This window comes from Podarcis raffonei, chromosome 1 (genome assembly GCF_027172205.1).
Source record: "Podarcis raffonei isolate rPodRaf1 chromosome 1, rPodRaf1.pri, whole genome shotgun sequence".
NCBI classification, from domain to species: Eukaryota; Metazoa; Chordata; class Lepidosauria; order Squamata; family Lacertidae; genus Podarcis; species Podarcis raffonei.
In genome coordinates this window covers 104,158,793-104,179,335 of record NC_070602.1, presented here as the reverse complement: position 1 = coordinate 104,179,335, position 20,543 = coordinate 104,158,793, and the positions used below count along the sequence as shown (strand labels likewise).

The 20,543-nt window shown below is 41.2% G+C and overlaps 1 protein-coding gene across 4 annotated transcripts in view; it reads right to left on the bottom strand.

The window, feature by feature from the left end:
* Positions 1–20,543, bottom strand: part of GALNT13 (polypeptide N-acetylgalactosaminyltransferase 13) — a 154,571-nt gene that overhangs the window by 70,721 nt on the left and 63,307 nt on the right. For all 4 annotated transcript variants that reach the window (XM_053407154.1, XM_053407172.1, XM_053407181.1 and 1 more), the window contains exons 4-6: positions 8,656–8,822; positions 5,818–6,025; positions 3,229–3,399 (exon numbers count right to left, since the gene is read on the bottom strand). In XM_053407154.1, coding sequence (XP_053263129.1) covers positions 3,229–3,399; positions 5,818–6,025; positions 8,656–8,822 — 546 coding nt within the window. The remainder of the gene's footprint in view (positions 1–3,228; positions 3,400–5,817; positions 6,026–8,655; positions 8,823–20,543) is intronic.

Here is a 20,543-nt window from a genome sequence, read left to right as displayed (position 1 = left end):
CTGGACATGCAAGTAACAGTTACTTGTGCAGTTAAACTAGCTGCAGTATGTCTTTATTAAATCTGACCTACAGGGGCTTCCAGACCACCTAAAACAGGGGTCAGCAAACTTTTTCAGCAGGGGGCCAGTCCACTGCCCCTCAGACCTTGAGGGGGCTGGACTATATTTTGAGGGGGGGAATGATGCAAGAGCACCACGAGCCCCGGTGGCTGCTTACCTGTGTCTTGTGAGCAGCAGGGGCTGGCAGCGGCGGGGAGATGATGAACAGCACGCGAAAGGTCTCCGGAGAGGGGCTGCTTAAAATGGCGGCCACTCGAGTGCTGCTGCTGCTGGCACCAACAAAGCCCAGCCCCCTTCCTCCTCTAGGCAGGGCAGGGAGAAGCCAGGAGGAAGGAGGGAGGAGGCACCACCACCGCCCCCATATGAGGGAGAGGGAAAGAATGTGTGCACTGGTGATCCACGTGGCAATTTCCAGACCGTCTGAGGGCTGGATCCAGAAGGCAATTGGGCCTTAGTTTGCCTACCCATGACCTAAAGCCATGAGTTTTCATGAATATCAGCAGAAGCACATGAAGGCAAGTGGAATTGCATTTGCTGGGATGGGGAGAACTGTTAGCAAGGTCAGGAAACCTACGAGTTGGTATTCTGGGTGGCACAGATGCCTCCAAACCACCAGATCACCTCTGAATTCACCAATGCCCTTCCTTATTCTGGCAAATGCCAGTAGGGTGCCATTCCCTCTCCATCTTCCCCTCATGCACCATCACTGATGAATAGACAACACAAGGATGGGAAATTTTAAGAGAGTTGAAGGTGTATGATAAAGCCTTAATTACCAGTCCTCTCTTCTCTCCTATCAGTCCATGTACACAACATGTGCTCAAATGCAAATTTCACCTTTTGTCAGTGAACATTTGTGTAACCCCACCTTCCTTCCAACAACTTGTGTGTGTTTGTGTATATGTATGCATACTCTGGGGAAACTATTGGAACTGGGCTCAAAAACTGCTTCCAAATGAAAGTCACGATAAACTACTTGAACTGGGGGGAACGGGATTCACAAACACATTTAAAAATATACATCTAATTAATTCCTTACAGATCACAGGCTACACAGATTAAATAGCTTTTTTCAGTGCACACTGAAGTTACCCATACTTTGACTAATTACGTTCTTTCCAATGCTTGTCAGAAGTTCACTGAAAAACGTCAACATTAAAAAGGCAATAACAACGCAGAGATGACAGCCCCAAATACACAAAATCATTAGCCAGGTCCACGAGCACATATCATTTTGATGAAAATATTGACATTTTTAAGTACCCTTGGGTTATTTTGCTGTGGTTTGGTTACAGACTTCTTAGCGTAGTTATGTTTTCAAATAATTTCCCTGGAATGTTGAGGACTAAAAAATTGCTTTTTTAAAATGAAAGCTTATGGAGGCAGCCATATACTGAATGTATTAAATCCCTTAAAATTGGAAGTTGATTACTTTAGGGATTATGCAAGACTGCCAATTAAAGATAAAAGGTCTTATCCAGGTCTGGTTGAGTGCAAGACTGCTCACCAAGCACTTTCCTCTCCCCTCTCTCCAAGGAATATAATGTACTGTTTTTTCCCTTTCCCCAGTGTGGCTAGAGTAGGAGCACAGGACAGTATTCAACTAACTTTAACACAGAGTAGATAGACCTACTGAAATTAATGGATTTAAGTTAGTCATGGCCATCAATTTCAATAGGTGCATGCTGAGTGAAGGTTGGATTAATACAACCCTCAGTAGTTATGGGTGAAGCAACGCAAGGCATTAATCATGGAGCTCCATCCTAAAGTGCAGGGTTGTTGTTTTTGAACAAATATCGAAATCCCAGCAGAGTGTGTGTGTGTGTGTGTGTGTGTGTGTGTGTGTAATGGCATTTAACCTTCTGACCCCAATTGTGGCCCTGACCTGGATCATCCCTAGCCCCAGTTATCTATGCACTATAATTCTCCAGCTGGGCCAATATATGAGTATATTTTGTCTATGGTTCAAGCATAGCTATGAGAATGCTAACTTGGGGATGAGTGGGCAACACATCTCACCAGTGCTGCAACATCTGAACCGGCTATCGGTCCATTTTCAATGTGCTGCTACTGACCTTAAAGTGCTTCTCAGCTTGGGATCAGAGTATCTGATGGACCACCTACAAGCCAATTTATGTTGTGAAATCATCTTCAGAAATTCTTCTTCAGGTTCCTCCACTAGCAAAAACATTATAAAATCCTTTTTCCACAAATGAACTTACTCCTTGCAGAGTCAGGCAAAGGGCTATCAATTAAGATTCTCAGGAGACACTTATACATTCAAAATCTGTATCTTTCAGATTATGTTTGCTTAAAGGAATATATCCTCTTCCTAACGTTCCTGTTTTTAAACTAGCAAAAAGAACATGCCCTCAAATACAAGAACATAAAAGGTAAAGGTAAAGGGACCTCTGACCATTAGGTCCAGTCGTGACCGACTCTGGGGTTGCGGCACTCATCTCGCTTTACTGGCCAAGGGAGCCGGCATACAGCTTCCGGGTCAGAGCCGCTTCCGGCAAACCAGAGCAGCGCACGGAAATGCCGTTTACCTTCCCGCCGGAGTGGCACCTATTTATCTACTTTCACTTTGACGTGCTTTCGAACTGCTAGGTTGGCAGGAGCAGGGACCAAGCAACGGGAGCTCACCCTGTCGCAGGGATTCGAACGCCAACCTTCTGATCGGCAAGTCCTAGGCTCTGTGGTTTAACCCACAGCGCTACCTGCGTCCCTCTAATACAAGAACACAGGAAACAGCCAACTAAAGCAGTACATTGGTATATCTAAGTTCCGTCAACACTGACCAAAGCGGACGCTACCGTCCATAATTTATTTCCCAGCTCAATTTAGAAATGCCAGACTGAACCTAGGGTCTTCTGCATGCAAAGCAGGTGTTCTGCTGTTGAACTGTACCCTTTTCCAAGAATGCTCAAAGAAAATAGCTTTAAAATGTCAAGAGTGTAAGACAACCGTAACTATATTCTTGGTTCTTATTGTGTTTCATGGACTATCACATTGAAGTGAATCTTATATTCTTCTAATCTATGTGATACATTACGCGTTTTGCATGAATCTAACCTGAATTACAAGTCCACATACTGATACTTCTTGTACATACACAACAAGTGATAAAAACAAAAACAAAAAACATTTTTTGTCCCTACCTCTTACCTCACTGGCAATGTTCTGTCTCCTTTTCTTCTGTCCATCTCTCTCTGGGGAACAGGATACCAACGAAAATTAAGTTTCCAGTTAAATCCTCCGTAAGTCATGTCTGACCCAGCCATATACTCAAAAGTGTCATCGCTGATCACATCAATAATTGGGCAAACAACAATCTTTCTACAAAAGAAAAAGTAAATATGCAAGCAGGTAATTTTCCATGCAAGGAAATCTCTCTAGCCCCAAATACAGATGTGCACTATTCACAGAGCCCTCAATAATCATCCGTTTGGTAGAATAAAGGGAATCTAGATGGTTAAATCCAGCTGCTGCCTCTCCCCTTTTGGAACAACTGATTACTGCTTTCTTTGAAGAGGGATATATGGCAGCTGGAACAGGGAGATGACCAATGTATGAAGCACCCATTTGGACATAGGATTTGTCGTCCAGCTAGAAGTACACACACAGAGCCTTGCTTCTAGAGCAGGAATGGATAATGTGTGGTCCTCCAGATGTTGTGAGACAGCAGCTCCCACCATACTTCAACACTGGCTATGTTGGCTGGGGTTGATGAGAGTTGGAATGCTACAGATTCCTTATGCATGTTCTAGAGGCAGAAAGCCCTCATGAATAAGGCTGCTGTTTAGAAGTGCATACGCTATACATACTATCCACAGCACATTAAAGCACTACCATGTTCCTTTGAGTTCAATGGGATTCCAACACACGTAACTTCCTCCACATTATGTGCTTTCCACTCCGCCTTTAAAATAATCTGCTGTGCTCACATATTACTGATGAATAGTTCTGTGCAGCTAACAAAGCAAACTGTACAGCTTCCATTCCCCCCCCATCAGTTTACTAAAAAATTGGTATTTGTTTCTCTGGCTTTTAAACTCATTAATTCAAGAATGATTTTATGCTGCTTGTGCCAGCTTTTCTGTGGATATTGCATTGATTTTAATGTTTCAACTTCGTTATTGTTTGGAGTTTGTGTGAACAGCCCAGAGGGCACTGTTAATGGGTGGTCAATAAATGTCTAAATTCCAGCTGTATTGGTCTGGACAGAAAATGAAATAATTTTTGTGTGTGCAAGTCTATCAGCTAGAAAACAACCAGAAACATACATTTCTGTCATCTTTAACCTAATGAGAAGAATACAAACCAGAGAAATAGTGTGTGTATAATACAAACTGTAAAAGTGAAAACAAGGATGACAAATTAGTCTGACAATGTAATTAACAGTAGGGAGCCACAGGAAGAACAGTGAGAAATGTTATTTGTGCTTTGTAGGCTGGATCCAAAAATTATTGAGATTGGATGGAGCCAAGGATTATGGACTCCATGTACATCCCCTCCAACATTTCTCCAATGAAAATAGGGACGTCCCATTCCATAATGATAATTTTACTATTTACACCCCACACATCTTACTGGGTTGCCCCAGCCACATTGGGCAGCTTCCAACATATATAAAAACATAACAAAATTTTTTTAAAAGCTTCCCTATACAGGATTGTCTTCAGACGGCTCGGGGTTCGGATAACTCCATACCCTCCAACATTTCTCCAATGAAAATAGGAAAATAAGGAAAAGTGGGACATTCCGGGATCCAAACAGAAACCGGGACAAATTCTCTAAATCAGGGATGTCCCTGGAAAATAGAAACACTTGGAGAGTCTGCATGTATGACCTGAAAGCAATATTGTTTTGAAGGCGTGTAGCTGGTGAAGGTGAAGTGGAAGGGTAGCAAAAGATCTGGGTGAAAACTGGCCTTGGGATAGAAGCTACTTCTCAGCAGTTGGAATGATCTCATTGGGTTGAGGCACCCGATTATCTGTTTCTACTGTGCTCCAAGGTCAGGGCCTACTAACAGGGAAGTTGTTTCAACTGTGCCAGAAAGTTCTAGCTTTGAAGGCTTCTGACTAGTTCAGGGGATTCACCCCCGTTAGTATGCATTTCATTATAAAGCTAGCCTTTTCTGTTGTTATCTCTGCTTCTATTACCTTGCCTCTTTGCAATAACTCTTTGGAGAGATAATACTTTTTGTGCTATGGGCTAGATATTTTAGGATCGATGCTCTATGATATGTAGTGAGTTAGGGCGAGTTAGCATTATTATTTTCTTCCGGTTCATAATTCCCAACTGTATTTGTCAATTGGATTTTTGAACCCCAATCTGGGTGAAGATAAAACAACAGTTATTGCACATCGTAAAGACTATGATGTGTGTGTGTGTGTGAATTGTTGTAACTACCTTCAGGATTGTGACAAGTGAGGTATACATTTTCTAAATCCATAAATAAAATAATTAACAATGGGGCCAATCAGATCTGTCACATTAATCAGGAGGACATGTCTCGTTAGACCAATTTGCTGAACAATGGAGGCAAATAAAAAATGTGTGGGCCTACTTTTGTCCTAGAAAAGACTAGAAAGGCCTTGGCTGAGACTTATATTTTCAGTATCAGCTCATAAGACATTTCCCATAACTAACTGAAATACTATGAAAGAAGTAGTTTATAATAAACTTACTTCCAATTAAAGCTCTCCTGGTAGATGCTGTCACAGTGCAAAAGGATTAGTTCTGAGTTCTCACCTGTCTTCCTTGATTCTTGCCAGCAGGGGCTCCAGCCAGCCTAAAGTGCATTCACAGTGTGCATCCAGAAAAGTTATGACTTGGCCCTTGGAAGCTGCTGCTCCTCTAAGCCGAGCTCGGATGAGTCCTGATCGCTGTTCCATCCTAATGATTTTTACTGGCACTTGCAAACTTTTCACATAATTCTCTAATGGGACCTTCAGAAAATCTGCCAAATGCAAATTAGGGGGGGGGGATACAACAAAGTGTTTGTTCAAATGAAATTTGGAGACCAAAAGGAACACAGGATAGAAATTGTGTTGTTAAGATGCCACACACTGCTTTCTGAAAGGATGACTTCCTTGCAACACTCTAATAAACGCATTTGGAAAGGTCAAAAGATTCTGAAGAAGGAAACAAAAAGCTACTGAGAGACATATTGACAATTCACAGAATAAAGGAGGGAAATAAGGCCAGCAGAGAAAGAGAAAGAGCAGTATGTGAATGCTGAGGTGAATACAGCAACTATTTGTTTCATAGGTCACTGAGAATAAACATGTGGGGTAACAGCCTCAAAAAGAGCACCAAGTGGAACTGTCTTGCAGCTGTGCAGTGTAAATAGTATGGGTATCCTACACATAGTGGGACGCGGATGGCGCTGTGGTCTAAACCACAGAGCCTAGGGCTTCCCGATCAGAAGGTTGGTGGTTCAAAAGCCCGTGATGGCGTGCGTGCCCGTTGTTTTGGTCCCAGCTCCTGCCCACCTAGCAGTTCGAAAATACGTCAAAGTGTAAGTAGATAAATAGGTACCTCTCTGGTGGGAAGGTAAATGGCATTTCCGTGCACTGCTCTGGCTCGCCAGAAGCAGCTTAGTCATGCTGGGCACATGACCCAGAAGCTGTCTGCGGACAAGCGCTGGCTCCCTCGGCCTATAGAGCAAGATGAGCGCGCAACCCCAGAGTCATCCGTGACTGGACATAACGGTCAGGGGTACCTTTATCTTTATCCTACACATACAGACTCCTTCTCTGCTTCTTGTATGAGAGACAGAGAGAATATACTTTGGCTCACATAAGTCCATAACAGACTCCAAAATCCTTCCAGTGCATGATAAAGAACACTTCTGGGAAAGAAGCAAACTAAATGCTGGTCATATTTTTATGGTGAGACAATAGATAGCTACTGTCTTTTTTTGGGTGGGGGGGAGCTACAAGGAATTATGCCTCTCACCCACACTGGAGCACTTGAAAATACTTTTCCTGGTCATAATTACTTCCCCCGCCCATCTTAGGCAGCACTTTAATAGGTTTTTGAAGACTTGAAACAATTGACTTTTCAAAATAATGTTTCCTTAGCTATGTAAAGAGAGATATAACCCATGTTGGTGGCTGCTGAAAGCACTTCCTTTGGAAGAGCAAGGCATTATGATAGAACAGAAGAGGAAAAATGAATAAAAGAAGTATTTGGCCAAAACAAAAGGTATTGACATATATCCTATTTATCTATTAAAACATTCCTACTCTGTCTTTCTGTCATTAAGACATCCAAGCCAAACAATAAATATTCCATATTTGATATGTAACAAAAAGCAATATGATCCTATGAGATGGAAGCAGACGGAATTACCACATTTTCAAATGCCTTCTTAATACAGTTTTCACCATGTTCCAAAAGGCCAAAAGAAAAATGTGCATGGGCAGGTTTTCTGGAAGAAGGAATTCTAAAGTTCAGGAGTAATTCTTTCCTATACAGCAATATAATTTCTCTCACAAATACACTGCAGAGCATAGTAAGGCCTTAGGTGACCTGAGTGATTGAGAATAATCATTTTGGCGGCATTGGCCCTGTACACAATTTAGACCTTTGGAAACCACATAAAATGGGACCTCCTCTTCGCATCCTAGAGGGAAGTCTGTTGAGAGGTCCAGGAGAAGCATACAAGGACATGCATACCTAGTATGTATCACGAAAACAGGACAGAATTCCTAGAAAAGGATCTAGATAACTGATTTCATCCAGAAATACCTGTAGCCAGGCTTACTACTACATCATTTATAACCCTCCCACAAAATAGTACATTTGAGAATGGTCAGTCATCATCATCATCATAATTTATTATTTATACCCCACCCATCTGGCTGGGTTTCCCCAGCCACTCATAAGGAGTGCCCAGCCTGTAGCTGGTCAGCTATGGGTCAACTGGTCCAAACTTCACCTCAGCAGGATATAGCAGGAGTTTCTGTAATATTTATCCTACTACAGATCTTTTAAAACTGTTAATCCCCTTTTCTGAGTGGCATTAACAATCTGTTACCTGCTGAGCAAGTCCCACTGGGTAAATTTACTAAGCCTGGGTGTGCATGTGGCAGGCCTCACTTCTGCAAGTATTCTGTCCACATTCTCTGCATGCACACACTGAAAAGTATCCATATAAACTTGACAAGCAATTGTCAGTTATAAATTGAAGCTCTACACAGAGCAGGTATGGTTCATTTTGTGTTCACCATGGGCTACAGTGGGTCTCTCTGGCTCACTCCAGGGGTCAGCATTCAACAAACCCCAACCTGCTCTGAACAGTGACACTCCACAACATTGCCCAGATGCAATGGTGATACTTTCCCTCACTACCACTGAGCAGGCAAAAGGGAATCTCACCTGCATCTGACAGACTTGAGTACACATTTTTCACCACTCTAGCCATTGTCCCCATAAAACCTAGGATTAAGAGTAATGCAAGATTTTCAGAGTAAACAGATTTCATTTTCTTTTAAAAAGTATTTTACATTCTTATCGCCTTGCCACAACATTACTCTGGAATTATTTATTCCTTATCATAATTTGTTTTCTGTTCACTCATACCTCTTTCACTGGCGTCGTCTACCAAGATAATCTCAGAAAGTAGATAGTGTGGAGACCGATTTATAACACTGTAAATAGTACGAAGCAGAGTGCTCCAGGCTTCATTATGAAATACTATGACCACACTTGTGTTTGGTAGTTCATCAGGGTAGACTTTTGTCTTGCATCTGTCAAAGACAAAAAGGAAGTTGATTTATTCAGAAATTCATTCCATGGCACTAAATAATGGCATACAAGTTAATCAGGTTCCAGAAGCCAGGCCCCAAGGTTGCTGCACTGAAAGCAGAATGAAAGCAGAATATTAATCTCCCTAAACCTGCAAGAAAGATTCCTGCTGGTAACAAATGAATCTATGCTGTGGGTAACAGGGATATTAGTATTAAGACTCATGAAATCCACCTTCTAAAGACATTTTATTGCTCTCAAAACACTGAAAATAACAAGAATCAATGTTTTAAAAACAGCAAATAATAAACTCAGCACCAAGCATCTGCACACAGAGAGAAAACAAAACATCAAAAGGTATTTCTCATTTAGCCTTACATGCCTACACTCACACACATACATCTATGTTCACATGCACAAATAAAACAGCATTTCAGCATTGTTCTCCTTCCCACATCTTACCGATGGCTGGATTATTAAACCTCCTCAAAATGTAAACAATATCTCCTTGATCTATGCTTAGTATCCTTGCTACTGAAAAATCATGAGCAGCTAAACTGGTGAGGCAGAGACACAGCAGTAGAGTCTCTGCTGGCGGGGAAAACCCAACATTCCCACCCCAATATGTCTAGCTACAGGTCTCAAAAATGTTCTTTTGATACTATGCAGCACTTGCACCTAAAAATCTGATGCTACTGTCTAAGCAGTGGCAGAACTTCATGCTCTGGCACCAGGGGCGGAGAGCAGGCGGGGGCGTGGCTGGCGTGCGTCCTGGGGATGTAGTGCGCTGGGGTCGTGGTGCCGGGGGCAGTGCACTCCCCCCGCCCCCCTCTTCCTCCGCCAGTGTGTCTAAGCATTTCCCCCCAGGATGATTTACATATAAGCCCATAAAAACACCTTTACATTTTATATTGCATACTTAAAACAGCAGTGCCATTTATTCTTCCTGTTCAAAACTATGCCACATTAAAAGAAACACGACTACAATTACAGGAGCTGTAAACAAACAAATGAAAGAAAACCCCGTTTTCATCTTCCTCGGGACATTACAATAATTTTGATTGCTGGCAATATTCTAGTGAGTGAAATGTTTTCCTTTGGAAATCATGCATTTGTCAAATGTAGATTTATGAATACGCATGAAGTAAGTACAGCTGTTTAAATGTGATGAAAACACACTTTCCAAGATCAATAACATGAAAACAGAGTGCACTACATACCTATTTACTATTGTTCCCTTTGGCTATGTACAAATTATGTGACCATAAACTGTTCCACTGTGCTTTATCCCTTTCAGGATTGTATTGATTTCAGCAATGCAAGGGTAGATAATACATCACATGAATAGAAGCAAAGCAGTCAGACGAGATGAGATACTGCAGTGACTACGGGCGATTTAAGAGGCAACAGTTATCATTTAGGACCAAATCCAAACACAGTGGCTTAGGTGACTTTACGGATTGTAACGGGATAATTTAGCAGTTACTATTTATTGCTCTACATTAAGAAAGTTAACAGCAGCAATCAAAAAGTATGGCGTAAAATAAAAAAGCTTGATGCATTCGTTATTTGGATGCCTTTTGTATTTTACAACTACCAAAGCTACTATTCAGTCATCAAAGGACTTGATGAATCTTCTGAAACAATGGCCAGTTCCCACTATTTCACAACTGTTAGAATTTATACAACTACAGTAAATGGAAAATCCTTCTTGCTTTCTGTGAAAAAGAAGAGGAGGAGTGACCATTGTACTGCCTACCATGTAGATTCACTGCAGGCATAAGGCTACCAATCCTGTAGGCACTCTCTCCCTCTTCCCCTCCTTGGCATGTGTTATTCCCAGCCCCATATTGTTGCCTTAATGTAGGGTTTAGGTCAGGGGTCCCCAACCTGCGGCCCACAGAGGCCATTTAACCAGCCCACGAGTTGCCCCTGAACCGAGCTGCCCACTCAGCGAGTCCCTGCGTGCTGCACTGAACCGGCGAAGCGTGGCTTGGGGACTCTCTTCCACAGCTCCAGAAATTGCTTCTGTGCAGGCGCAATTTTCAGCATCTGGAAATGCGCAGAAGTGATTTCCGGGACCACGGACATGCACAGACATGATTTCCAGCGTCGCACTGCACTGGCCCAGCCTACGGAGGATCTACGCGGGAGTGATCCAGCCCATACCCGTTAAGCCTTGCCAAGCCCTAGTTTGGTGTTACATCTCCACAGATGCTTTTAGCTAAAGGATCTGTAAACCTAATTCAAATATGATGGCAACCTTGATCAGCATTAACCATGCTCGATTGCAGCAGTGCAAATTCACACTAAGCCGACAAACAAACCAAGTAAGGATTATAACAAGAGGGAAATGGAACATGTGCCCACTGCTTACTCCGTATTTCTTAGCCACGATTAAGAGCTTGCAACATTCTGTACCTGTTGGGCAACAATATACTTAACTCAAGAGCTAAGTATAACTATGAACAGCACACTTTTCTGACTTGGGATCAGATAACTTGTTTAAGATGTGTTTATAATCAAAAGCAATGAAAAAATATACTTTGAATTTTTCCTGTACAAAAGTTCCATTCAAAGGAAGGGGAAAAGGGGGAAAGGAAGGGTATTTTCATTCATTCCAACAGGACTTGTATAGAACTCTCCAGAAGACTGTGACCAAAATCAGAAATTATTGTTGATATTCCTTCTTAATTAAGATTTCAGGAAATGAAAGAAAAACAGATACAAGTTTTACAGTGAAAAATTTGCCTTACAACAAGACTGATGCAATAATTATTAACATGTTTGTTGATTAGACCAGACACTTGTGGAAAGCACAAGCCAGTGTTATCCAAAAGTGGTCTTTGCATATATGGGACACATATAGTAGTATATTGTTGTATTCCACCCCAATCTCCAGGTGGTGATTCCAGGGGTTCCAGGCTCGTGCTTGCTTTTGGAAATGAGGTACAGTGGAGACTGTGGTGTCTTTATGATATATGGTCTATTTACACACACACACACACACACACACACACAGCCTGCAATGGAGGGGTCCAAAGAATTAACACTCCAAAAGGCCTTTGTTTCTCCCATAGCTGCAGCCTTGGGTTCCAGCAGAAATCAGGCATGGTTCTCTCATTTCCCAGCCAGCCACTCTTCGGCTTCTAGTTCACATAACTCCACTCTTCTCTTTGTTTTTCGACCAAGCAGTTGAGGAAGGGGGCCCTAACCATTATCTGTGTAGCAAAGAGTCATTTTCTTTGTTCCCTTAATGGCCCATTACCTGGGCTATCACCTCACCAGGAAGCTAGCTTGGCTACTCCAGGAATTTGAATCATTGCTTAAATTTTAACACCTGCTGTAGCATACAGCCTACTCCTCCCCAACCCCCAACCCCATAACAACAACAACAACAACAACAACAACAACAACAACAACAACAATAATAATAATTTATTATTTGTACCCCGCCCATCTGGCTGGGTTTCCCCAGCCACTCTGGGCGGCTTCCACAGAAACCAAAAATACACTAAAATCACACATTAAAAACTTCCCTAAACAGGGCTGCCTTAAGATGTCTTCTGAATGTCAGGTAATTGTTGATCGCTTTGACATCTGATGGGAGGGCGTTCCACAGGGTGGGCGCCACTACCGAGAAGGCCCTCTGCCTGGTTCCCTGTAACTTTGCTTCTCGCAATGAGGGAACCGCCAGAAGGCCCTTGGCGCTGGACCTCAGTGTACGGGCAGAACGATGGGGGTGGAGACGCTCCTTCAGGTATACTGGGTCGAGGCTGTTTAGGGCTTTAAACGTCAGGACCAATACTTTGAATTGTGCTCGGAAACGTACCAATGTAGAGCCAATGTAGGTATTTTAAGACCGGTGTCATGTGGTCTCGGCGGCCGCTCCCAGTCACCAGTCTAGCTGCCGCATTCTGGATTAGTTGTAGTTTCCGGGTCACTGGATTAGTTGTAGTTTCCGGAGCAGTAGGAGAATTGTCAAATAAAATAAAGGATCTGACAGGTCGGTCAAAATCTTTGGAAGAAGCAAATAAAAAAATGCAGAAAGAAATGAAAGAACATAGAAAGGAGACAGATAGGTTAAAAGATGAGATAGGAGAACTGAATAAAAACCAAGACCAAGTTCTGGACAACTTAGCGATGATTGAAATGAAACAAAAGCAGTTAAATCTGAAATTTAGGGGAGTAGGAGAAGAAATAAATGAAAATATCAAAGAAAAGATGATTAAGGAACTAGCCAATTGGCTGGAGCTGAAAGAAGAAGAGGTTGCATATACGATAGAAAACGCCTTCAGAATTAAATCAAAGACTAAACAAATAAAATCAAAAAAAGTCGCAGGAGATTGCTTAGTTATTTTTAGCTCGATAGAGATGAAAAATGTGATATTGAAAACAAGCTATCAAAAAAGATTAATTATTGATGGCAGACCGATCATCATCTTTAAAGAGATACCAACTAGACTCCTGCGCAAAAGAGAAGGTTATAAACAGCTGGCAAGTGTCCTAAAAAAGAATAACATACAATATAGATGGGAGTTCCCGGAAGGGATCTCCTTTTTTTACAAAGATAAAAGGTTTAGAATTGTTGAGATTCAAGAAGTGAAGAAATTCCTACGTAGATATGAAAAAGATTTAGGAAGAGTAGAGGAGAGATATGAAGGAAAAAATGGTGGTCCAGAGGAGAGGAGAAAGAAAAACGAACCGTGGAAAGACAAAGAGGACAAAGCTAGAGAAGAAGAAGTAGAGGAAGAAGAGGAGGAGGAGATTGTAGAGGAGGAGGAAGAAGAGGAGGGAGAGGTGAACAGGGAGAATAAAACCACTCGAATTTAAACTATTAGCTGTTGGTAAACGGAAAAATAGTCAATACGATGAATCTGAAAGTTTTGTCATGGAATGTGAATGGTTTGAACGAAAAAACTAAAAGGAATAAAATAGTAAATGTGTTGAAAAGAAAGAACTTAGATCTAATTTGTTTACAGGAGACACACGTAATCAAAAAGCACAAACATATTTTGGTGCACAAAAAGTTGGGGGCGGAATTTACAAATTGTACAACTGAAAAGAAAAGAGGGGTAGTGATTTACGTGAAAGAAAAATGGGAACCCAAAATGATCTGTAAAGACGAGGAAGGAAGGATTTTAGGGGTACAAATTAATTTCCAGGGGGAGAAAATCAATGTGATAAATATATACGCCCCAAATTGGAATAAATCGGAATTCTTTAAAAAATTGGAACAAATCTTATTAGAGGTAGAATGTAATAAGACAATTCTACTAGGAGACTTTAATGGAGTACCGACACCAGAATTGGACAGACAATCAGAAAGGGGGAAAAATAATCAAGGGAAATTGCCAGGATCCTTTAATAAGTTGGAAGAAAGTTTAGATTTAATAGACATTTGGAGATATAAACATGTATTAGAGAAACAATTCACCTTCTTCTCAGAGCCACATAAGAGCTGGGGCAGAATTGATCAAATCTGGGTCTCAAGGGAATTTACTTTAAGAACTATAAAGTGTGAAATTCAACCTAGAACTCTTTCAGATCATAATTCGGTAGTTTTGGAAATAAAAGGTAAATCACAAGGCGGATTCAGATGGAGATTGAATGAACATCTATTGGAAAATGATGAAGTGGTCGGAAAAGCTAAAACCACTCTAAAAAATTATTTGGATTTGAACCTCAATACGGAAATAAGTTTGGATATAGTTTGGGACGCCAGTAAGGCTGTTTTAAGAGGGTTTTTCATTCAACAAAATAGTTATAGGAGGAAAGTAAGAGAACAGAAGAAAGAGGAAATCCTAATTCAGATAAGAGAGTGTGAGAGAAAATTAACAACAAACCCGAAAGATGAACAAAATATCCAAATAAGAAAGATGTTACAATCTCAATACTCAATGTTAATAAGTCAAGAAACTGAATGGAAAATTAAACTAATGAAACAAAAATACTTTGAGTCAGCTAATAAAACGGGTAAATTATTAGCTTGGCAATTACGAAAAAGACAAAAACAAAATGTGATAAACAAAATTAAAATAGAGGAACAACTGATAGAAGACCCAAAAGAAATAAAGGAGAAATTCCTCAAATTTTATGAGAAGTTGTACAAAAAAGAGAAGGAAGACATAACCCAAATAGAAAAATACCTAGAAGAATATAACGGGAGAACCATAACAGAGGAAGAAAGAACCCAACTTAATAACCCTATAAAAGCAGAAGAGATCCAAAAGGCGATAAAGAAAATGAAAATAGGGAAAGCCCCAGGACCAGATGGATTGTCAGCTAAATATTACAAAGTATTTGAAAACCAATTAACACCAGTGCTATGTAACATCATGAACGGTATATTGAGAGGAGGAAGAATACCAGAGACATGGAGGGAGGCTCATATTACGATGATCCCTAAACCAGATACGGACAAATTGAACATTAAAAATTATAGACCCATATCACTTTTAAATAACGATTATAAAATTTTTGCGGAAGTGATGGCAAGTAGACTTAAAAAGTGCCTAGTAAATATAATACATAAGGATCAAGCAGGATTCCTTCCAAATAGGTTCCTCAAAGATAACGTAAGGCATACCATAAACATTATAGAATATCTGGAGTGTAAGAACGAAATACCTGCGGCACTAATTTTTATAGACGCAGAAAAGGCATTTGATAATGTCTCTTGGAAGTTCCTACTGAAGAGCATGGAAAGAGCAGGGTTAGAGGGCGAGTTTATGAACGGAATAAAGGCAATATACTCGAATCAAGATGCAAAATTGATTATAAATAACAACTTAACAAATTCCTTTAAAATTGAAAAAGGAACAAGACAGGGGTGCCCTCTATCCCCTCTTTTATTCATTATGGCACTAGAGATAATTCTAAATAAAATGAGAGCAGCATCTGAGATCCGAGGGATCAAAATAGGAACAAAGGAATTCAAATTAAAAGCATACGCGGACGACTTAATGTTATCTATGGAAAACCCGCAAAAAAGTGTTGGCAGGGCCTTGGAAATGCTAGAAGATTTCGGTAAACTATCAGGGTTTAAATTAAATAAATTAAAGACAAAAATGCTGATTAAAAATTTGGGAAAAAAAGAAAGTGAAAAATTGGAGGAACAGCACGGAATTAAGGTGGTAAAAAAAATAAAATATTTGGGTATCTGGTTAACCACAAAAAATATAAATTTAATTCAAGATAATTACCTTACAACATGGAAGGAGATCAAGAAAGAAATAGATATGTGGAATAGAGTGAAACTTTCGTGGAGGGGAAGAATGGCGGCGATAAAAATGAATCTACTCCCGAGAATGCTTTTTTTGTTTCAGAACATCCCAGTGATTAGAGGATCCAAAATATTCACAGATTGGCAAAGAACCCTGTCGAAATTCATATGGCAGGGCAAAAGGCCAAGAATCAGATTCAAAATCCTTACAGATCGAAAAGAAAGAGGGGGCTTCTCAGTACCTAACCTGAAGTTATATTTTGAGGCTGCCAGCCTTTGTTGGATTAAAGACTGGATTAATCTGGAAAATACCGACCTGTTGGACCTAGAGGGGTTCGACAACAGGTTCGGCTGGCATGCCTATTTATGGCAGAATAAAGAGAAGATACATAAAGGATTCTCAAATCATATTTTTAGAGGACCCCTACTCGAAGTGTGGGAAAGAAATAAAAAACTCCTGGAATGGAAGACGCCCTGGTGGTTATCACCAATGGATATTCTAATAACTAAAAAGGCAAATATGGAGGGAGAAAGGCTGACTTATGAGGACCTACTGACAGGATCAGAAAATGGATGGAGGATGAGACCTTACGAGGAGTTGAAAGACAAATTAACGGGCTGGTTACAATTCCATCAAATAAATGCAGTATGGAGAGATGATAAAAAAGTAGGAATGAATGAAAAGAAATCTAAGTTTCAGATAGAGATAATTGAAGGCAAATCCAAATTACTATCCAAAATGTATAACATATTATTAGAGTGGGATACCAAAGATGAGGAAATAAAGGGGGTAATGACGAGATGGGCAATGGATCTGGGGTATAATATAGAGTATGACAAATGGCAGAAATTATGGACTAGTGGAATGAAATTTACAGCTTGTGTAACACTCAGGGAAAATTTAGAAAAGATGATGTACAGGTGGTACATTACCCCAGCAAAGTTGGGGAAAATGTACAAAACTGGGAATAAGAACTGCTGGAAGTGCAAGGTTAAAGAAGGTAATTTTTTCCACATGTGGTGGACATGCGAAGAAATGAAGAAATATTGGGAATATATTTATAATGAGTTTAAAAAAATATTTAAATATACATTCCCTAAAAGACCGGAAGCATTTCTACTAGGGATAGTTGGGGATGAAGTTAAAAACGAAGATAAGACATTATTTCAGTATGCCACAGCTGCCGCCAGATTGTTAATTGCCCAAAATTGGAAAAATCAAGATATCCCATCAATTAGAGAGTGGCAAACAAAATTATTTGAATTTGTTGAACTTGCAGAAATGACTCAAAAAATCAGAAACCAAAAAAATACAAAGTTTATTAATGACTGGAACAAATTTATGATATACATTGAAGGGAATTACAGAAGCCTAAAAACTATAACAGATTTGATATAAACCTTACGATGTGTAAACTATTAACAATTATTAGCTGCGGGGAAAATAAATTATGTATATTAAGAAGCCTGAAAGCGGGAGGGATGGAGGTCAATAGAGCGTAGAAGAATGATTTAAGTTCTTAAGACACAAAGAGATAATTGTGAGGATAAAGAATTGTAACGGAAATAGATAATACTTATGTTATGTTTAGATATTTGTTTTGTATTTTTCTCTCTTTTTGTAATTGTGAAGTTATTTCTTTTTCTTTTTGGTTACTTATATGAAACTCAATAAAAAGAAGTTTAAAAAAAAAAAAGATGTGTTTATAATCAAAAGCAATGAAAAAATATACTTTGAATTTTTCCTGTACAAAAGTTCCATTCAAAGGAAGGGGAAAAGGGGGAAAGGAAGGGTATTTTCATTCATTCCAACAGGACTTGTATAGAACTCTCCAGAAGACTGTGACCAAAATCAGAAATTATTGTTGATATTCCTTCTTAATTAAGATTTCAGGAAATGAAAGAAAAACAGATACAAGTTTTACAGTGAAAAATTTGCCTTACAACAAGACTGATGCAATAATTATTAACATGTTTGTTGATTAGACCAGACACTTGTGGAAAGCACAAGCCAGTGTTATCCAAAAGTGGTCTTTGCATATATGGGACACATATAGTAGTATATTGTTGTATTCCACCCCAATCTCCAGGTGGTGATTCCAGGGGTTCCAGGCTCGTGCTTGCTTTTGGAAATGAGGTACAGTGGAGACTGTGGTGTCTTTATGATATATGGTCTATTTACACACACACACACACACACACACACACACACACACACAGCCTGCAATGGAGGGGTCCAAAGAATTAACACTCCAAAAGGCCTTTGTTTCTCCCATAGCTGCAGCCTTGGGTTCCAGCAGAAATCAGGCATGGTTCTCTCATTTCCCAGCCAGCCACTCTTCGGCTTCTAGTTCACATAACTCCACTCTTCTCTTTGTTTTTCGACCAAGCAGTTGAGGAAGGGGGCCCTAACCATTATCTGTGTAGCAAAGAGTCATTTTCTTTGTTCCCTTAATGGCCCATTACCTGGGCTATCACCTCACCAGGAAGCTAGCTTGGCTACTCCAGGAATTTGAATCATTGCTTAAATTTTAACACCTGCTGTAGCATACAGCCTACTCCTCCCCAACCCCCAACCCCATAACAACAACAACAACAACAACAACAACAACAACAATAATAATAATTTATTATTTGTACCCCGCCCATCTGGCTGGGTTTCCCCAGCCACTCTGGGCGGCTTCCACAGAAACCAAAAATACACTAAAATCACACATTAAAAACTTCCCTAAACAGGGCTGCCTTAAGATGTCTTCTGAATGTCAGGTAATTGTTGATCGCTTTGACATCTGATGGGAGGGCGTTCCACAGGGTGGGCGCCACTACCGAGAAGGCCCTCTGCCTGGTTCCCTGTAACTTTGCTTCTCGCAATGAGGGAACCGCCAGAAGGCCCTTGGCGCTGGACCTCAGTGTACGGGCAGAACGATGGGGGTGGAGACGCTCCTTCAGGTATACTGGGTCGAGGCTGTTTAGGGCTTTAAACGTCAGGACCAATACTTTGAATTGTGCTCGGAAACGTACCAATGTAGAGCCAATGTAGGTATTTTAAGACCGGTGTCATGTGGTCTCGGCGGCCGCTCCCAGTCACCAGTCTAGCTGCCGCATTCTGGATTAGTTGTAGTTTCCGGGTCACCTTCAAAGGTAGCCCCACGTAGAGCACATTGCAGTAGTCCAAGCGGGAGATAACCAGAGCATGCACCGCTCTGGCGAGGCAGTCCGCAGGCAGATAGGGTCTCAGCCTGCGTACCAGATGGAGCTGGTAAACAGCTTCCCTGGACACAGATTTGACCTGTGCCTCCATGGACAGCTGCGAGTCCAGAATGACTCCCAGGCTGCGCACCTGGTCCTTCAGGGGCACAGTTACCCCATTCAGGACCAGGGAATCCTCCACACCTACCCGCCTCCTGTCCCCCAAGAACAGTACTTCTATCTTGTCAGGATTCAACCTCAATCTGTTAGCCGCCATCCAACCTCCAACCGCCTCCAGACACTCACACAGGACCTTCACCGCCTTCGCTGGTTCTGATTTGAAAGAGAGGTAGAGCTGGGTATCATCTGCATACTGATGAACACCCAGCCCAAACCCCCTGATGATCTCTCCCAGCGGCTGCATATAGATGTTAAAAAGCATGGGGGAGACGACAGAACCCTGAGCCACCCCACAAGTGAGAGCCCAGGGGTCTGAACACTCATCCCCCCCCACTTTCTGAACACGGCCCAGGAGAAAGGAGCGGAACCACTGTATGACAGTGCCCCCAGCTCCCAGCCCCTCAAGACAGTCCAGAAGGATGTTATGGTCGATGGTATCAAACGCCGCTGAGAGATCCAGCAGAACTAGGAAACAACAATACTAAGTATGCCTCAAAGTTGGGGGGGTAGGGTAATCCTACCCAAATTCATCATGGAAATATAAGAAATTAAAAATCAGAGTTGTGGGGGGGGGGCACAAGGTTCAAGAGTTTTCTAAGGAGATCTTCAACTCTAGAACTTTATACTCATTTTGTTTAATCATCTATAGTGGTTGCCTATTTGTTTCCAGGCTCAATTCAAAGCGTTGGCTTTAAAGTCCTAAATGGCTTGAGATCTTGGTGTATCTTATAGACCAATGTTCTGCCCTGCATTTCCATTCAGTATCCAAGGTCCTAATCCCGATTCCCCAGCTGTCACAGGTGGGTGCTCATGTGTCCTGCTTTGCAGAGGACAGTTGTATATTTGAAGAGCTGTCTGATCCCAGATAAAAAACAAAAAGTAATGAGAACAGGGACCTTAAAGTTGTCAGGACCTTAAACAGCACCTCAGAAACACACTGGACAGGCAGACAGATCACCTGGTCTTCCCAGGTATAATTAGGAATGTCTTCTCCTAACATCCTGGAGAGCTACTGCGGGCCAGTGCAGCCAACAATCTGCTAGATGGAGCAATAGTCTTGACTTAGTGTAAAGCAGCCTCCTTTTCTTCTAAGTACAGGAGTGCATGCAAAGTGCTCCCATACATGGGA